The following is a 15,843-nucleotide window of genomic DNA, read 5'->3' on the forward strand; positions in this document are numbered from 1 at the left end:
CCATGCAGTTATTTTTCTGTTTTACAACAGAGTTAGGCTATATCTTTTACCTGTGCTTGCTTCCTTATAGTGAAATGCACCAGAAACTACCCAAATCCTTCGATTGGATTCATCCAAATCATCTTCTCTATAATGTGAGGACACGAAAGATGGGAAAGGGCAAAGTGCCAAACTAAAGCTTCACATTTAACACTTAAACTGCTTTTACTAGTAACAGAAAACTTCTACAGCGTAGACTCTTAGCTCATTGGCTCTAGATAAATAGTGCATACTATTTATGGTAGGTCATTTCTGAATAGCACATGGTTAGCAAAGTTTGTATATGTGGTAATTATTTTACACAAAGAAGTATTTAAAATAAGATGTAATTTCTACTTACAACAATTGGACAGATAGTGGCCAACTGATCATAAAGGTACCTGGCCTCAGATATGCTGCAGGCTTGGAACGTCACCTGTTTAAGAATTGCAAATTATTACCAAAAAAAAAAAGGCATCCTTCCAAACCTTCCAAAGCAGTAAAGTCAGAGAAGAAAGATGGGTGAGAAGAAAGGAAGAGAAAGGTATGCAATGGTAATTTCCTTAAAGATAATATTTAATAACAGCAGTTTTTGTTTAAAAGCCATCTTGGGTGAACCTTGCTAGAAAAATGATACTTAAACCTGTTCCAATCCATACAGACAAGTAATATAAATAACCATATTCAAACAAGATTAAGCAGCCCAGAAAGCAAACTAAGACAAGCTATGTGGTGAAGTATGGCAAAGTATTTCTTCTTCTACTGGCTTATTTCCTCCTACAGCTTCCCATTCACTTTGGTTAGCTGAGGGTTATATAAATTTTGGTACAAAAGGGATTTAGAGATGCTGAGGGTGGGTTTCAGAAAAGTCACAGGTAACAGCATGGGGAATGGCTCAGAAGGGCAGTGCTAGAGGAAGGGAGACCAGGTGAAACACTTCAGCTGTCAAGGAAGAAAAAAGCTGAGGAGGGCTGGAGGGACGGGGCATACTAGAGTCAAGACAGCAGACGCGGGTGACCAGTGGGATAGAGGAAGTGAGGGTTATTGAGATTTTGGCTTGGGTGTTCCTGGGATATGCAGGAAGAGACCCGAGGGACAGAGGTGCTGGCCCACAATGGGCTGATGGAGCCAGGGATGAGCAGACAGAGAAGTCCCGTGAAGTGCTGGGTGTCCAGGGGTGGCACCCAGAAGGAAAAATCTGAGCTGGAGAAATATTGGGGGATGATGTTCCTGAACAGGGGTAGATCACCTAGGAAGAGCGCACAAGAGGCAATTAGGATGTTTGATTGTCTGGTATGTGAATATATCTCAATATAAGTGCTTTAAAAAAAAAAAGGGCAGGCAGAGAAAAGCATCACATAATTGATCAGCACCAATCCTCTAAAACAATTACCTATAAGAAACCAAAAAAAGTCCAGCCCTTTTGGGAAGTGCGGGAGGAGATTTTTGTTTGTTAGTGGGTTTGTAATATAATTTCCAAGTTGGGACCAGTTTTGAATTTTCCATTATCGCTTTCTCACTGTTACTGGTATTTGATCACAACAGTATGAATTTAGTGTTGGTTCAAGAAATAATTTAAGACCTGAAATAACAGTGGTTGAGTGAATGTTTGTAATATGTTAAAATCTCAACCTGTTAGTTTCAGCAGTTTTAACTTGGTCTCGGCTTTGCCTTTTAACAGCAGATAGCTTCTGCTGGCGACTCACAAGTTTACCTGCTGAATTACATGGCATTTCGCCTGTCAATTAGACAGTTCAGCGACCTGAACTTTCTATAATTCCCAGTTTAATGCTAAAAGTCAGTACTATACTTCAATTAAAACATAGTAACTAACTAGTCATTAGAAATTAATTCAACATGGATACGAGGTCACAGACATCACAGACATCAAATAAAGGTTTCAAAGGTTAAAATAAAGATTGAGAAAGACTGACAACTAGGTCACTGATAACCAAAGCAGCAGCGGTTTCTGCAATGAGGTGGGGACTCAAGTCAGTTTTTGGACAGATTAGGATTACATGGAAAGTGAGGAAATGGGAGATGATAAGTGAAATAATTATATACTTAGCTGCTGTGACACCACCTAAAATGTAAGCTCCATGCAGCCAGGGACCTGTTTTGCCATCTTCTAGCTCAAGTGCCTAGAACAGTGTCTGAAAACTAGCTGGAGCTTAATAAATATTTACGAAATGAAAAAGAGTGCCTTAAAGGAAAGAAGGTGTTAAAGAGGAGAACACAAAGGCAAAGGCAAGTTTTATTTTTATAAAGGTGGTGAAATAGATGAAAACCATGACCCTAAAAGGCTAAATTCCCATGATGACAAGATTAAAAATGTCTAAATATTCCCCAAGTGTTATGTATTCTTATGAAAATGCATCTCTTAGTTTAGTTAGGTCCTTTCTGTGGTTACTCTTAGGTACTCAAATGTGTGTTTGTTATTTTTGTTTGTTTTTAAAAAGAAATTAATATCATGATGAGCATTTTTTCCTCTCCTTTTCTGAATGACTCCTTTTAGAGAGCATAGTATGTACTAGGCAATTCACAGGCTAACCCAGGAAAAGCCACGTCTAGACGAGCATGCTCAAGAAAATTAGCAACTGTAATTTAAGAGTTCAATTGTAACAGTGATTGAGTTACTGTAAATAAATTTAGTAATTAGTTTCCTTACTTGAGAGCTAATGGAGAAACTACCAAATTAAAGAAGGACATCACTGCAGGTTTCAATGGGGGAAGGAAAAAAAAATAACGTACCTAACTTTAAGGAGGTATGACTATATGATAGTGATGGTTTCTGGTGTCTTTTTTTGGAGGGGATTGAACCAGGGCCTTGGAAGCATGGGAAGCAGGTACTCACCACAGTCACTGAGCTATGCCCACTCCCCCCTCGTGGCCTATTTTTTTTTTTGAGGTACTGGGGCCAGGGATTAAACCTGGGACTTCATATGTGGGAAGCTGGCACTCAACCACTGAGCCACATCAGGTCCCCCGAGTTGTTTTTTTTGTTTTGCTTATTGTTTTTTTTTTCAGGAGGCACCAGGATCTCAACCTGGGACCTCCCATGTGGGAGGCTGGTGTGCAACTGCTTTGAGTCACATCTGCTTCCCCCTGGTGTCCTTTTAAAGCATCAAAGAGCAGTATCAGTAGGAAACTGATTGGGGGAAGGAGGAAGAAAATATGAAATAAAGATGTTAAGAAGTCTAATGTCTAATCTAACTTCACCTAGAAACCAGTTTTGAAGCCACATGATTTTTTTTTGGGAGGGGGAGCCTATCATAATGTCATAAACTTACTGCTTATTAAGGGATTCCTGAAAAATCCCAGAGTTAAGAATTTGAATGTGGTTAGAACCCTTTTTTTCTATGTCTAATAACTTTAAAAACTAACCTTAAAAATGACTTAAAACAATGTTTTTCTGCTTTATTAAGAAAAGCAGTTTCTAATGTCCATGTAAGAAATATAAAGCAGAGATTTCTGGAATTTGTCTCATTTGTCACACATTTTACATTATTAGTGCTAATGATTTTTTTTTAAGTGGAGTACTGAAACTGAGACAATCCATTGGGAAAAGCCCATGACAAAATTTAAATTGGGTGAAAAATGGTCTCTATAGACAATAAAAATGTTTTCGGATGACAAATTGTATCATCATTTGGACACACATATACATACAAATACATACACATATATACATACAGGGTTTCAAGAGATATCCTTTTGGAACTGTATTAGAGCAATTGTGCCATTCCTAGCAGAACACCCGGTTTAATATTTAAACTGAGAAAAGGCAATCAAGGCAACCTGTTTTCTGATAGCACTGATATAATTTTAAAGCCATGCACTGCAAGTTCTAGAGCTTAGTGGTTCTCTTTAGAAATATTTGTAATTAAGATAGGAAAGCAGATAAGCAGTTAAAAGTCAAAAGGTCTCTTTGTTTCTGAAGTGTGACCATTTGTAAGGAAACTTACTGGCCTATGTTTGTTTGGAAGCCACATAGTTTATACTACCTGTGAAAATCAGGAAAAACAGGAGGTAAAAAAAAAGAACCATCCTTGGCCATGTAATTTAAACACATTTAGCATGGAAAATCTGACTCTGGCATTCAATTTTGATTACACAATTAGTTTTAAAATAACCAGAACAGAAGTACGTGTGCAAGCAGGATATGTCCTGCGGCTGTGTGAGATGGGAACCCAGGTTTCTAGTTCTGGGGCGAGCCCCCAGGCCAGGGGCCCACAGGGGCCCACACAGCGGCCATCTCTGCACTGCACCAGGCCTTTAAGGACAGGGTTTCTTACCAGCGGAGGTCACCAAAACGGAATAAAATTTCCTTGGGCCTTAACAAGAAGCCTCTGTGGGGTGGGGCTGGGGGGCGGGGGTGGGTGGGTGTGTGATACATTTATCCTTACATGAACACTTACATGAAAATTTGTATTTTCTGCAACCCTGTCCTCTCCTGGTTCTATAACACGATTTTAATCAAATTAAGAGCTAAGGCAAATACTTCTGTTAATAAAAACAATGAAATAAATGTTATCTTAGAGTCAGACCTAGAGAGCCTTAATTGATGAGAAATTTGAGGGGAAAAAAAAAAAGTGAAGGGAACACCCAAATACCTGTATAGTGACAGGGAGCCAACCCCAGAAAGCAGGCCCGCACCTGCATCCCACCCCGCATAGGGTCCATGTTCTCCCTTTCGGGTTCTAAGTAAACTTGGGTACAATTGCTGCCAGAGGCAGAGCTGCTCAGAGATCCCAGCAATTTAATCAGATCCAGGAAAAGCCTTAAATTAATAAATAGAAAAAGGCCATTCTACATCCTGTATAACCTAGCCAGGGGCAGGACAAACATGGGCAACAAAACATTTCTTCTTTTTATACTTCTAAATGGTCTTGCATGAGTGTAAAAAATTTAAAGTCCAAACAATCCTTCCCTTGGATCACAAAATCATTGGCCTATATCCATCGGAGCTCATTTTCAGAAATATAAAATTTGAGCAATGTTTACAACCTCAAAGCTAGACTGTCACTAGGTGGCAGCAAACATTAGGCATGTAGAAAAGATGGAGACCATAGAATTGTGCACATTTTAAGTTAACACTATCAACCTTTATGGTGAACTGTAGATTCTGTAGAATTCTGTCAAGAGACAGCTACCACCCAGTGGATTTACTAAAATTCACTGGTTTTTAGACAGGCACATCAGCTGCCATTTTCCACCTGATTAAAATGTGAGTTTTAAAAAGGAAACATGCATACATAAAGAAATCAGTAAATAGAAATGGATGAAGAAATTTAGTCTCTGTGTATATTTGAAACAATACCTGCAGGCAGCAATTGCCCATCCCAAATCCCATGGCATCCATGTAAATATGATCAGGCTTGGAAGCCTTTGCTGCCTCATCGTCCTCAGGAAATGTTTCGATAAATGGAGATGGTGTATTCTTATCCTTAAATACTGCATTATTAATTAAAAAAAAAACAAAACAGGGAATGTTGAGAGTCAAGGATTAAACAATTCAACAGGAGTCCCATCCCACCATTTGGCTGCTGCCTTACTTGGCACATTGATGACAACTTTTTCTCCTCTCCTGTGTCGGATATTTCTTGTTAAGGTGCTAAAAAACAGACAGACAATCAAAGGTCATAAATTAGTCACCTAAAAACTACCATGTAAAAGAAGAATTTGATCATATACAGTAAATGGAATGAAATGCTACCTCAAATGAATTCTGTAAAACAACCCTAAGAAAATACATTTGTATCAAGATACTCTGAGGAAACTTGCTCACCTGCTTCCACAGCTCCCAGTAAATTACCAAATAAAGTTCTAGTGCTTGGGGTCTGCCTGGGTCTGGCCTCGCCCTCTTTCTAATACTTCCCAAGATAGCCCCAAAGACTCAGAGTCAAACTTCACCACTCCCTTCTCCCAGGCATCCCTGGAGCCTCAATTCTTATTCTTCCCTCCCCCCACCTGCAGCATTAACACTTTCCCTCCACACCTGTGCCGTGCAGAACAGCCACTCCCAGCCACACTGTGGCTACTGAGCACCTGAGTGTGGTTAAGATGACTGTAACTGTTAGGAAATGGATGGTGGCCATGGTAGCACAACATTGTGACTATAATAAACAGCACTGAATTACACAGGTGAATGTGGTTAAAAGGGGAAATTTAAGGTCATATATATGACTAGAATATAAATTAAAAGATAAAATACAGGACTGTATAACACAGCCCAAATGTAAACAATGGACTAGTTAATAGCACAATTTTAAAAATGTTCTTTCATGAATTATAACAAATATGACACTAATGCAAGGTGTTAATAATAGGGAGGTATAAGGGGAAAAATACACCCTAATGTAAACTATTGGCTATAGTTAATAGTACAACTATAATATTCATTCACCAACTATAACAAAGGTACCACACTAATGCAAAGTGTTACTAACTGGGGGGAGGGGGGGAGCAGGAGGTGGTATATGGGAATGCTGTTTATGGTTTTCTTAAACATGATTTTTCTGTAAACCTATAACTTCCCTAACTAAGAAAAAATAAAATGTGCTGTAAGGGTAAAATACACACCAGATTTTGAAAGCAGTACAAAAATAAAGTAAAATTTATTATTAATAGCAATACTGATTTGAAATTATAACATTTTAGATACTCTGGGTTAAATAAAATAATTAAAGTTGAGAAAATTTTAAATTACCTTTGTGGCTCATATTATTCTACTGGACAGTGCCGCTCTAGAGCCCGCTTAAACGCCACCTCTCACAAGGCCTGCTTTGACCCCCTGCGTCGGAAGCAGCCTCCTTTCTCCGCCCCAAGAGGATCTGTGGTGCTACCATCTTCCAACACCTGTCATAACCTATCTTTTCTTGCAGCTGAGTATCTTCATTTTCTCCTTAAACATGCTATAACATTTGGAGGATAGGAGCTCTGTCTAGAAGTCTACCTCTTCGAAATGACTTTGCAGACCTAAAGGACTGAACACTGAGATGTCCCAAGGTCTGTAACTGAATCAGAAGCCTAAGTTTAGGATGACAGGTGAGCAGTCAAGGAACAAAGCCAGGATGGGGCTGGTGAGGGTCCTGAAGCAACTGAAAACCCAAGAATTAAACTACAAATTAACAGGCCTAAAAAGTAACAATGGAAAGTAGAGCATACATGTAATATAGCAGGTGCTGTACATAGTTTACCTTATTTTCAAGGTTTACAGAGTAGGGTGAGAAGGCCACAGATACTTGTGGTGAGAGAGAGGGGGAAAGGCAGGAATAACTAAGAGAAAGCAACAGTCCAGTAGCCTTCAGTCTACGGAGGATGTGAAGGGGTATATCTGCTGTCTTCTCTGACTAGGACAGGAGCCAGAATTCAGTAGCTACTCAAAAAGGATTCCAGGACAGAATACTATACTTTTGGAAGGCAGGGATCTGAGTGAGGGGCAGCTGCATTTCAACACAAGGCCATACTCACCTGAAACGGGGGTGCTTGTTTATTGCTTCATCTGGAAAGAAGAGGGACTTGGAGGCTCCTCCTTCCACTGGGCTGGGTTTGTACTCAGGCAGGGTGAATCCAGGACAGCCTAATCTACAACAAATTGAACTACTAAATAGATGGGATTTGTTTTCAGGAATTAAAAATGTCTCACTTTTACTATACCTATTCAAAATACTTCCTTTCTCATTAGTCCCCCCTTACACAGGGTCTAGCACACAAGTGTTCTGTAAATACCGCAACCACTTCCTTGGACCCCATTATCTTGCTCACCAGGATCTTCTTTTGTGATTTAAGCTCCTTTACTGATTTTATCAGAAAGCCTCCATTCAGTCACTATTTACTAACACTTATTCATGTTCTTTCATTTAATATCAAGGAAGATACTCATATTAGTAACTTCTCTTGATCATGTCAGGTGTCTGGGGTTATGGGTTTCTCTCTACGCAGCTTCTGAGTCATCCTTTACTGGCTCTACACTTGGATTCTCTTTTGATCCCTGCACACCATCACCCACCCCCAGCCTCCTGAGAGGCTTTTCCAAATCTGGAAGGGGTTTTCTGCATCTGTAGGTCATCTCGTGAAGTCATTCAAGATTACGTCTCTACACTTGTCCCAACTCACCCCTGAGCTCTCCCTTTAGTCTGAAACCTAACCCCACTATCTTACTTGACCTAAAGAGCCTTAAATCCAACACAGAAAAATGAAGCTCTGTGCGTATCTCCTCTAAATGAAAGGCTCAATTCCCAGGTTACTTGCAGTGACGTTCTTCTGAGTTCAGAATTTTAAGATCAACATTAGGTGTGCTGTGAGGGACAACAACGACTAACAACCTTACGGAAAGCTCTTGTCAGAGTTTTAGGTGAGGGGTAGGAAACCTATGGCTTTAGTTTTTTAAAAAGTTGCCTTATTTTCAAACCTAACTTTTCAGAAAATAAAATCCCTGTTGGCTTGGTTTACTTTATCCTTAAACAATTGAATTGGCTGATCTTTTTTTTTTAAAGATTTATTTTTATTTATTTAATTCCCCTCCCCTCCCCCGGTTGTCTGTTTTCTGTGTCTTTTTGCTGCGTCTTGTTTCTTTGTCCGCTTCTGTTGTCGTCAGCGGCACGGGAAGTGTGGACGGCGCCATTCCTCGGCAGGCTGCTCCCTCCTTCGCGCTGGGCGGCTCTTCTTACGGGTGCACTCCTTGCGCGTGGGGCTCCCCTACGCGGGGGACACCTCTGTGTAGCAGGGCACTCCTTGCGCGCATCAGCACTGCACATGGGCCAGCTCCACACGGGTCAAGGAGGCGCGGGGCTTGAACCGCGGACCTCCCATGTGGTAGACAGACGCCCTAACCACTGGGCCAAAGTCCGTTTCCCGAATTGGCTGATCTTATTTGGGAAAGAGTTCCCAGTTATAAGCCTTCCTGGGAGTTCTTGTAGTTATTTGCATTATTTACTATGGGTCAGAAGTCTTAGGGAAAGTTATTTGGTAGACTGTCACTGCTTACATTTGGGCAATTCCTAGGCCTTCGAGAATCTGGTTGGATGAAAAGGATGAGAATACATTTACTTGGCAGGAAGAAGGCAGAGTCACAACTCAAGATGTTCCAACTTGTCCAGTGCAGGGCTGTCCAATAGAACTTTATGCAATGATGGAAATGTTTAATGTCTGCACTGTCCAATGCCAACATGGCGGCCACTAGCCATGTGTGGCTACTGAGCCCCTGAAATGGGCCTACTGTACAGAGTAACTGAATTTTTAAGTTTAGGTAATTATAAATTACCTAATTTAAATTTAAACAGCCAAGTGACTACTGCTTAGGACAACGCAGTTCCAGACTATAGAATTTTGTCTCTTTCCAGAGAGAAATATAATTCACCGTTTACATGTAAGATACCAGAGCCCTTTCCCTTTGATGCCACAACACAATAAAACTTTCTTTCATCATTTACTATAGATATGAAAGGCTCCTAAAACTAAATAATTACTTTGTTTACAAGTCTAAAAATACTATCTCATCCTAACACATGGTTAAGATTTTCAAAAAATCAGTTTTTAAATAAAACTTATTTCTCTGTCTCAACTCTTCCTTTACAATATGTTTGAAGAAAAAGAAGCTCAATCTTTAAAGAAAGATGGCTATTCCATATAGAGGGCATTCTCAGTAGTCTCAGTTGTCGCTTAGACTACTAGGTTTAACCAAAAATTTTCCTTTGTGGCCCAGAGATAAAGTACCCTCCCTGTCCCCATCAACATTATAATATACCATCCAGAATTTTAAGATTTAAGTTAAAGAGTTCTGGTGTTACAAACCCCATTTTTTTTCTCATTTTGATCAATAGAATGTACAACCCTCTTAAATGTGAAATAAAAAGGAAAATGTAAAACACTGAATTTTCCAGTTCACCAAAGCTATCAAAGTAACATCTGTGACCTCCTTCTTGGCTGCCACTCTAGTTTTCCAAGGTTTTTCACAGTAATTACTTATACTGACAAGCCCTATCGTCTCTCCTCTCCCTCACCACTGTTGCCCATCCCGCCTTAAGGTATCTCTAGACCCATCTACTTTTCCATCTCCACCATCCGCCCTCATCCAGGCCACCATCATCTCCAGCATCGGCTCCATACTGGTCTGGTAAGCCCTCGCACCCAATGCACTGCCAAGCTCACACTACAGCCCAGATGAGGATTTCAAAACCAAAACGTGATGTTATCAGCCCACCCAGCCTTCCAATGGCTTCCTAGTCCTTGTAGGGTAACAACCAAAATTCTTCACCTGGTCCAGCTGCCTACTACCTCCCCAGCCTCACAGACTCCTCCCCACTTCATTCTCAGTCCTACTCACACGCCCCAGCTTCCTTCTCGTTCCTGGAAGGCTCCATGCCCCCCCTGGCTCATCCTAGGACAGTCCTCCCCTCCTCCCACTCCTATTAAATCCCTGGTACCACCTTAAAAAAATTAGTATTTTCTTTATTTACAAGTTAAAATCAACAGAAAACAAAATAATCCAGGGGGTCAAATGGGGAGATGATTGATATTGCAGGAACCCAAAATGGAGGAGAAAGGGAAACCAGTAGGGAAAAAAATAACATGAAAAAGGAGCTCCCCCTTCGGCAGAGAGGACCACAGCCCTAACCCCCCAGCCTTACCTGGCTTAAAACAAATTAGAACAACCAACCTCAGAACAGGGCCTGACAAGTGAACAGCACAGCTGTGGTCTCAGGTGATCCCCTATCAGGGCCTCTGCTCACTCCCACTCAGGACCCTGCCCAACCCCCTCATTCTGAACGGGGGCTCTATGCCCAAGAGGTTGCGCCCAATGGGGATGGGCACTCAGAATCTTATTTTGCCCATATGCCCCTCCTCCAGGAAACGTCCCTGCATCCCCCCCGCCACAGAGCCAGCTCTCCTACAGTGTGGGAGGGGGTGGAGGCCCCTCTCAACCCCCTGGAGTGCATCAGATATCCATGTTACTCTGTGTCCCACCTCTCTTGCTCATGACACTGCCCCAATTTTATGTTCATTGGACTTGTGATTATTTGATTACTGTCTTCCCACCATCCCCACTAGATTATATGCTCCACAGAGGCAAAGATTGTGTTTTTCCTCATGACTGAGTCCCAGAAACTGCCTGGGTTTGGAATGGGGCAGGCACTAAGTATCTGCGTGCAAGGCAGAGTCCATTATTTTTTTTTTACCTCCTTCCTTCAATCATTTGGGCAAAGGACCATGACAACTCCCTTCAAAACAAACTTGTCCTGGGTTTTTTGTTTTGTTTTTCTGGAGGGAAAAGTGGGTTGGCTTGTACAAATGGAACAAAGGAACCATAGAAAATAAGATGCCTCTCTAAATGCCTGATGACTGGCTTAAATAGGGTTTCAACTATTTAAATGTTAAAATGGTGACCTAAAAAAGAAAAATTCCCACTTAGGTGTCCCTCTAAGACCAATGGTCTGACCCTGAATGCCCAGATATGACAATAGTTCAAAGTGTTCTAAGATCATGGATACCAACCCCCAAAGCTCTTCTGAACTCTGAGGAGGTAAGCATGCTTGTCATACATCTGACAGATACCTAGCATAGATAAGTTGATTTATGATTCGGTAGAACTGCATTCTTATGCAGTGGTCCTGTGTATAATACTTACAATATTTACGTACCTCATTCTAAAAACTTAATTTCAATGCTCATGTTTACGTTTATGTAGTTTGCTCATAACTACATTTGCTGACAAATCCTATTCTATGTCTTCTTTTCAGCATGGTATCCAGATATGACCCAATGACCCATCGTGTTCATAAATTACTGTGTATGAGAGTTCACTGGGAGCCTTTCAACCAGGGACTCTGATCTGACACAAATACCACCATTTACGTGTATACAAATGCTCCTTTTGTTTACTTATTTTTTATTTTATTTATTTTATTTATTTCTCTCCCCTTCCCCCTCAACCCCCCATTGCCTGCTCTCTGTGTCCATTTGCTGCGGGTTCTTCTTTGTCCAATTCTGTTGTTGTCAGCGGCACGGGAATCTGTGTTTCTTTTTGTTGCGTCATCTTGTTGTGTCAGCTCTCCATGTGGGCGGTGCCATTCTTAGGCAGGCTGCACTTTCTTTTGCGCTGGGCAGCTCTCCTTATGGGGTGCACTCCTTGCGCATGGGGGCTCCCCTATGCGGAGGACACCTCTGCGTGGCACAGCACTCCTTGCGCGCATCAGCACTACGCATGGGCCAGTTCCACATGGGTCAAGGAGGCCCGGGGTTTGAACCACGGACTGCCCACGTGGTAGGCGGACTCCCTAACCACTGGGCCAAGTTCACTTCCCCAAATGCTCCTTTCAAATGCGCATGAGAGGGCAACTGTTTCAGTCAAGTGAGAAGAGAACGTGATCATCAGTAGACCCAGCTCCTCCTGACAGGGTGGAGAAGGGCTTGGCAGACATGCTGCTCCCTCCACCCTCACCCCACCCTTACCCGTGGCCAAAACTGCTAATCAGTTGCCACAGCCTTTCCCATGTAGCCCACGTGAGTGCTGTCAGTACAGTGGTCTGGGCAGCCACCATCCACCAACTGAAATTGACAAGTAGTTCTTGTCTGCTAGGCCTAATGTTCTAGATTCTATCAAATGCGGTATCTAAAGTATGAACTGTCTGCAAGATAGGAGAATTTTAGGGTGGAACGTTTGGGTTACAATTGGTTCTCTTTATAACTGTAGCTCTGAAATGTCTTCTGGCATAATTTTAATGTAGTAACTAACCTGGGAAAGGAGGTTATGGTGCAAAGGGCCTGATTCTCTTCTAATACAGAAGTAGCTTCCTTCCGACGTTTTCTCATGTTGTCTTCAACTGTGTTGAACTCAGACATCGTTCCTCCATACGGCTGTCCGGGCGTCCCCTCGATCATGTAACTCCCATACTCTGGTCTCCAAAGGGTAGGATGGCTACAGAGGAGAACAATTTAGTTTCCTTTTATTCGCTTGCTACAGTCTGCTCAATTTTTACATGCTTTTCAAAAGTTGCTTAAAATATTCAGATACCATTAGGTAAAAATGAAAAGCTAAGGATACCTTTACATTTCTCAAATGCTGTTAATTTTCCACAGCTCTTCAACTATATGATGGTTAGAAAGTACTAGGTCCTGAATCAAGTTTTATCTAGTACCAGGGTTTGTAATCTAAGTAATATTTTGGCAATTTATTTTAAAGCCTTGATACCAAAAGACAGGCTTTGGCTTTCTATCTAAGTAACTTAATGTATAAATGTATTTAATCCCAACACCCCATGAGGTAGATACTGCCATTATCCCTACTTTACAGATGAGGTAACTGAGGCACAGATCATTTAAGTAACTTGGCCATGGTTACCCAATTACTGAATGGAGGAACTGGCTCTGAACACAGGCAGCTTGGAACCACAGCCTGTGCTCTTAACTGCTACGTTCTCCTGTCTTCCTATAAATCTGAGATAAGATTCTATTCTAACTGATTCAAAAGCACTACAACAAGCCTTTTAGTACATCGGCTTACTTTGGGTTTGTCCTTTCCCCCTTTTCTTGTAGGGTTTCAAGAACTTCCTCTCCAGACAGGAACAACTGAACTTTTTTATTTTCATGATCAAAAGATACCAACATGTATTCCACCTATTGAAAATGAAAGGGAGAGAAAAAGATTAATATTCTTCCAGACTCATGCCAGCATGACCTTCAAAAGAAAAAGGTAGGGAAATATGATGTTGGAAAAGATCCAGAGTAACTTGAGACAGCTACATTTGCTTACACTACAGCATATAATTGTTCGTTTGCATAATATGAAAACCTGTAGATGGTTGGTCAACAGTGGCATTGTTTGAGGACAAGAACTTTTATCCCATAATTCCTTCTTCATTATTCTACTTAATATCCTATAGAAAAGAAGAAAAATTTTTTAAAAAAAGAGCAATAACAAAATAAATTTTTAAAAAAAGGAGGAAAAAATGTCCTATAAAAAGGTCAAGATGCCTATTTTGACAAATTGTACTTGAAACGATATTTTTCAGAGCCACGATTCTTTAAGTTCCAAGAAGACTTTGCATTTTAAAATTCATTTTCTCAAGTTTAAGAAAGTGGTTATCTACTCATTCTAGACAAGGTAGATTATCCTTACTTACTGGCTGATTCCTTAATAATCCCTACAATTTCCACTGTTGGAGAGTTAAACCACAATCATAAACACACCACCGTGGAGAAGTTATTTCAGGGGTTTCAACAATTCAGTTTTGGTTTATCAAGAATGATTTAAGACAATTTCCCTACTCTGAAACTGTGTACAATTTACAATGCAGGGTGGACAAGTGCACTTATAACAATATCTGGCAGGATTCTGATAAGAGTCAAGAGCTACATATTAAAGTAAGACTTCCAGGTACTCCTAGGACGTGTTTTGTCTTCCCTGAAATTGCATACTTCAATTATAATCAGGGAAGATTATGAATTACTATTTGTGACTGATATAAAAACATATATTACCCACGCATAAATGAAAAGGTATGGAAGTAGATTCCCTAACCCTTTGAGGTACTGTAGAGAAGAGGTGGCAAACTGATGCCCCAAAAGGCAATCCAGCTCCCAACTGTGTTTTGTTTGGCCTGTAGCATTAATATTTTAAAAAGTGAGTGGGGTGTGGCAGACAACAGTACACTCACTATCTCCTTGACATTTCACATGTAAATCCAGATTCCAGCCCTAACAAACTCCCAGAAATGCAGCAGCATTAGGACTATGTCATGCTGGGGCTGAGAAGCAGCCACTCTCTTTGGAATGTCTGTGTGCTCTGGTCTGCAGCCATCCCCCCACTACCCCAGGTCTGTACAAGTGCTGGCAGTGGCCTATTCCATTATTTACGGATACCTGCTTTGTCTTAGAAGATATTTGAGCCCATCATCCCCATCACAAAAATTAATGTTCGAGAGACTGTTTTGCTCTTCAGTTAAGAAATATAAGGATAAGGGGGGGAGGCGAGAAATAACCATTTCCAACAATAGGAAATAGCTTAGCAGATTTGAACAAAACTTTTATATGTTGTTGTATTGATGAGTCTAATTTCCCATTCTTGCTTCTCATTTAAAATTTTTTAGTTAAAAAAAATATTACTGGTAAGTCTGCTTGATTTAGGTTTATGAACCAGGCATGTGAGATTTGCACCTGCACAGTCACTCTATGTCACATGATTGACAATCATAGGCTACAGAATCGAACTACTCCCAACATCACGTACAGGCTGTCAGATAGCATCTAGAGAACTGTCTCCTGTACACAGCTAAAATCTGACAGAATAATAAACTTCATTAAGTTTCAGAATAAATAGATGAAGAGATCATTAGCATGAGAAACTTTACCCTTGAAGGAGCATATATAAACTTTTCATATATGGATCCTAATCTTCAAACTCATCAAGCAGAGTTGCATGCTCACTCCATTTAACAGATGTGCAGAGGCTCAGAGTCTGAGTAAGCTACCCAAGACCTGAAGTTTGGATTTGAACCCAGTCCTGCCTGGCTTTGAGCCTTGCTGCTAGGACTATAAAGAAAGAACTACAAAAGACACCAATCTCAGTGAGTGATGATAAGCATTTTATAAAATGCTCTGTCTGGCAGAAAGGTTGTATGATACTGGCTGAAAACCCCTCAAGCTGATTATGCCTCAGTTTCATAAAGTGTCTTGACATTATGTCATAAGAATCGACATGTAACAGTTATAGATTTAAATAGATGAGTTGGCCCATCTCTTAGGCCCAGGACAGAGCCCACTTGCTTTATGTAGCATCCCCAACTCTCCCAGCTAGAAGGAATCTTCCTCACTCACCACTGGCTC

General features: G+C 40.9%; 1 protein-coding gene across 1 annotated transcript in view; it reads right to left on the reverse strand.

Moving 5' to 3' along the window:
* The window catches only part of GCLC (glutamate-cysteine ligase catalytic subunit), a 57,691-nt gene that overhangs the window by 20,147 nt on the left and 21,701 nt on the right, over positions 1-15,843 (reverse strand). Inside the window, exons 2-7 of the mRNA XM_004449877.5 lie at positions 13,523-13,635; positions 12,755-12,937; positions 7,492-7,605; positions 5,574-5,632; positions 5,339-5,472; positions 380-454 (exon numbers count right to left, since the gene is read on the reverse strand). Coding sequence (XP_004449934.1) covers positions 380-454; positions 5,339-5,472; positions 5,574-5,632; positions 7,492-7,605; positions 12,755-12,937; positions 13,523-13,635 — 678 coding nt within the window. The remainder of the gene's footprint in view (positions 1-379; positions 455-5,338; positions 5,473-5,573; positions 5,633-7,491; positions 7,606-12,754; positions 12,938-13,522; positions 13,636-15,843) is intronic.

The sequence above is a fragment of the Dasypus novemcinctus genome, chromosome 11 (genome assembly GCF_030445035.2).
Source record: "Dasypus novemcinctus isolate mDasNov1 chromosome 11, mDasNov1.1.hap2, whole genome shotgun sequence".
Taxonomy (NCBI): Eukaryota; Metazoa; Chordata; class Mammalia; order Cingulata; family Dasypodidae; genus Dasypus; species Dasypus novemcinctus.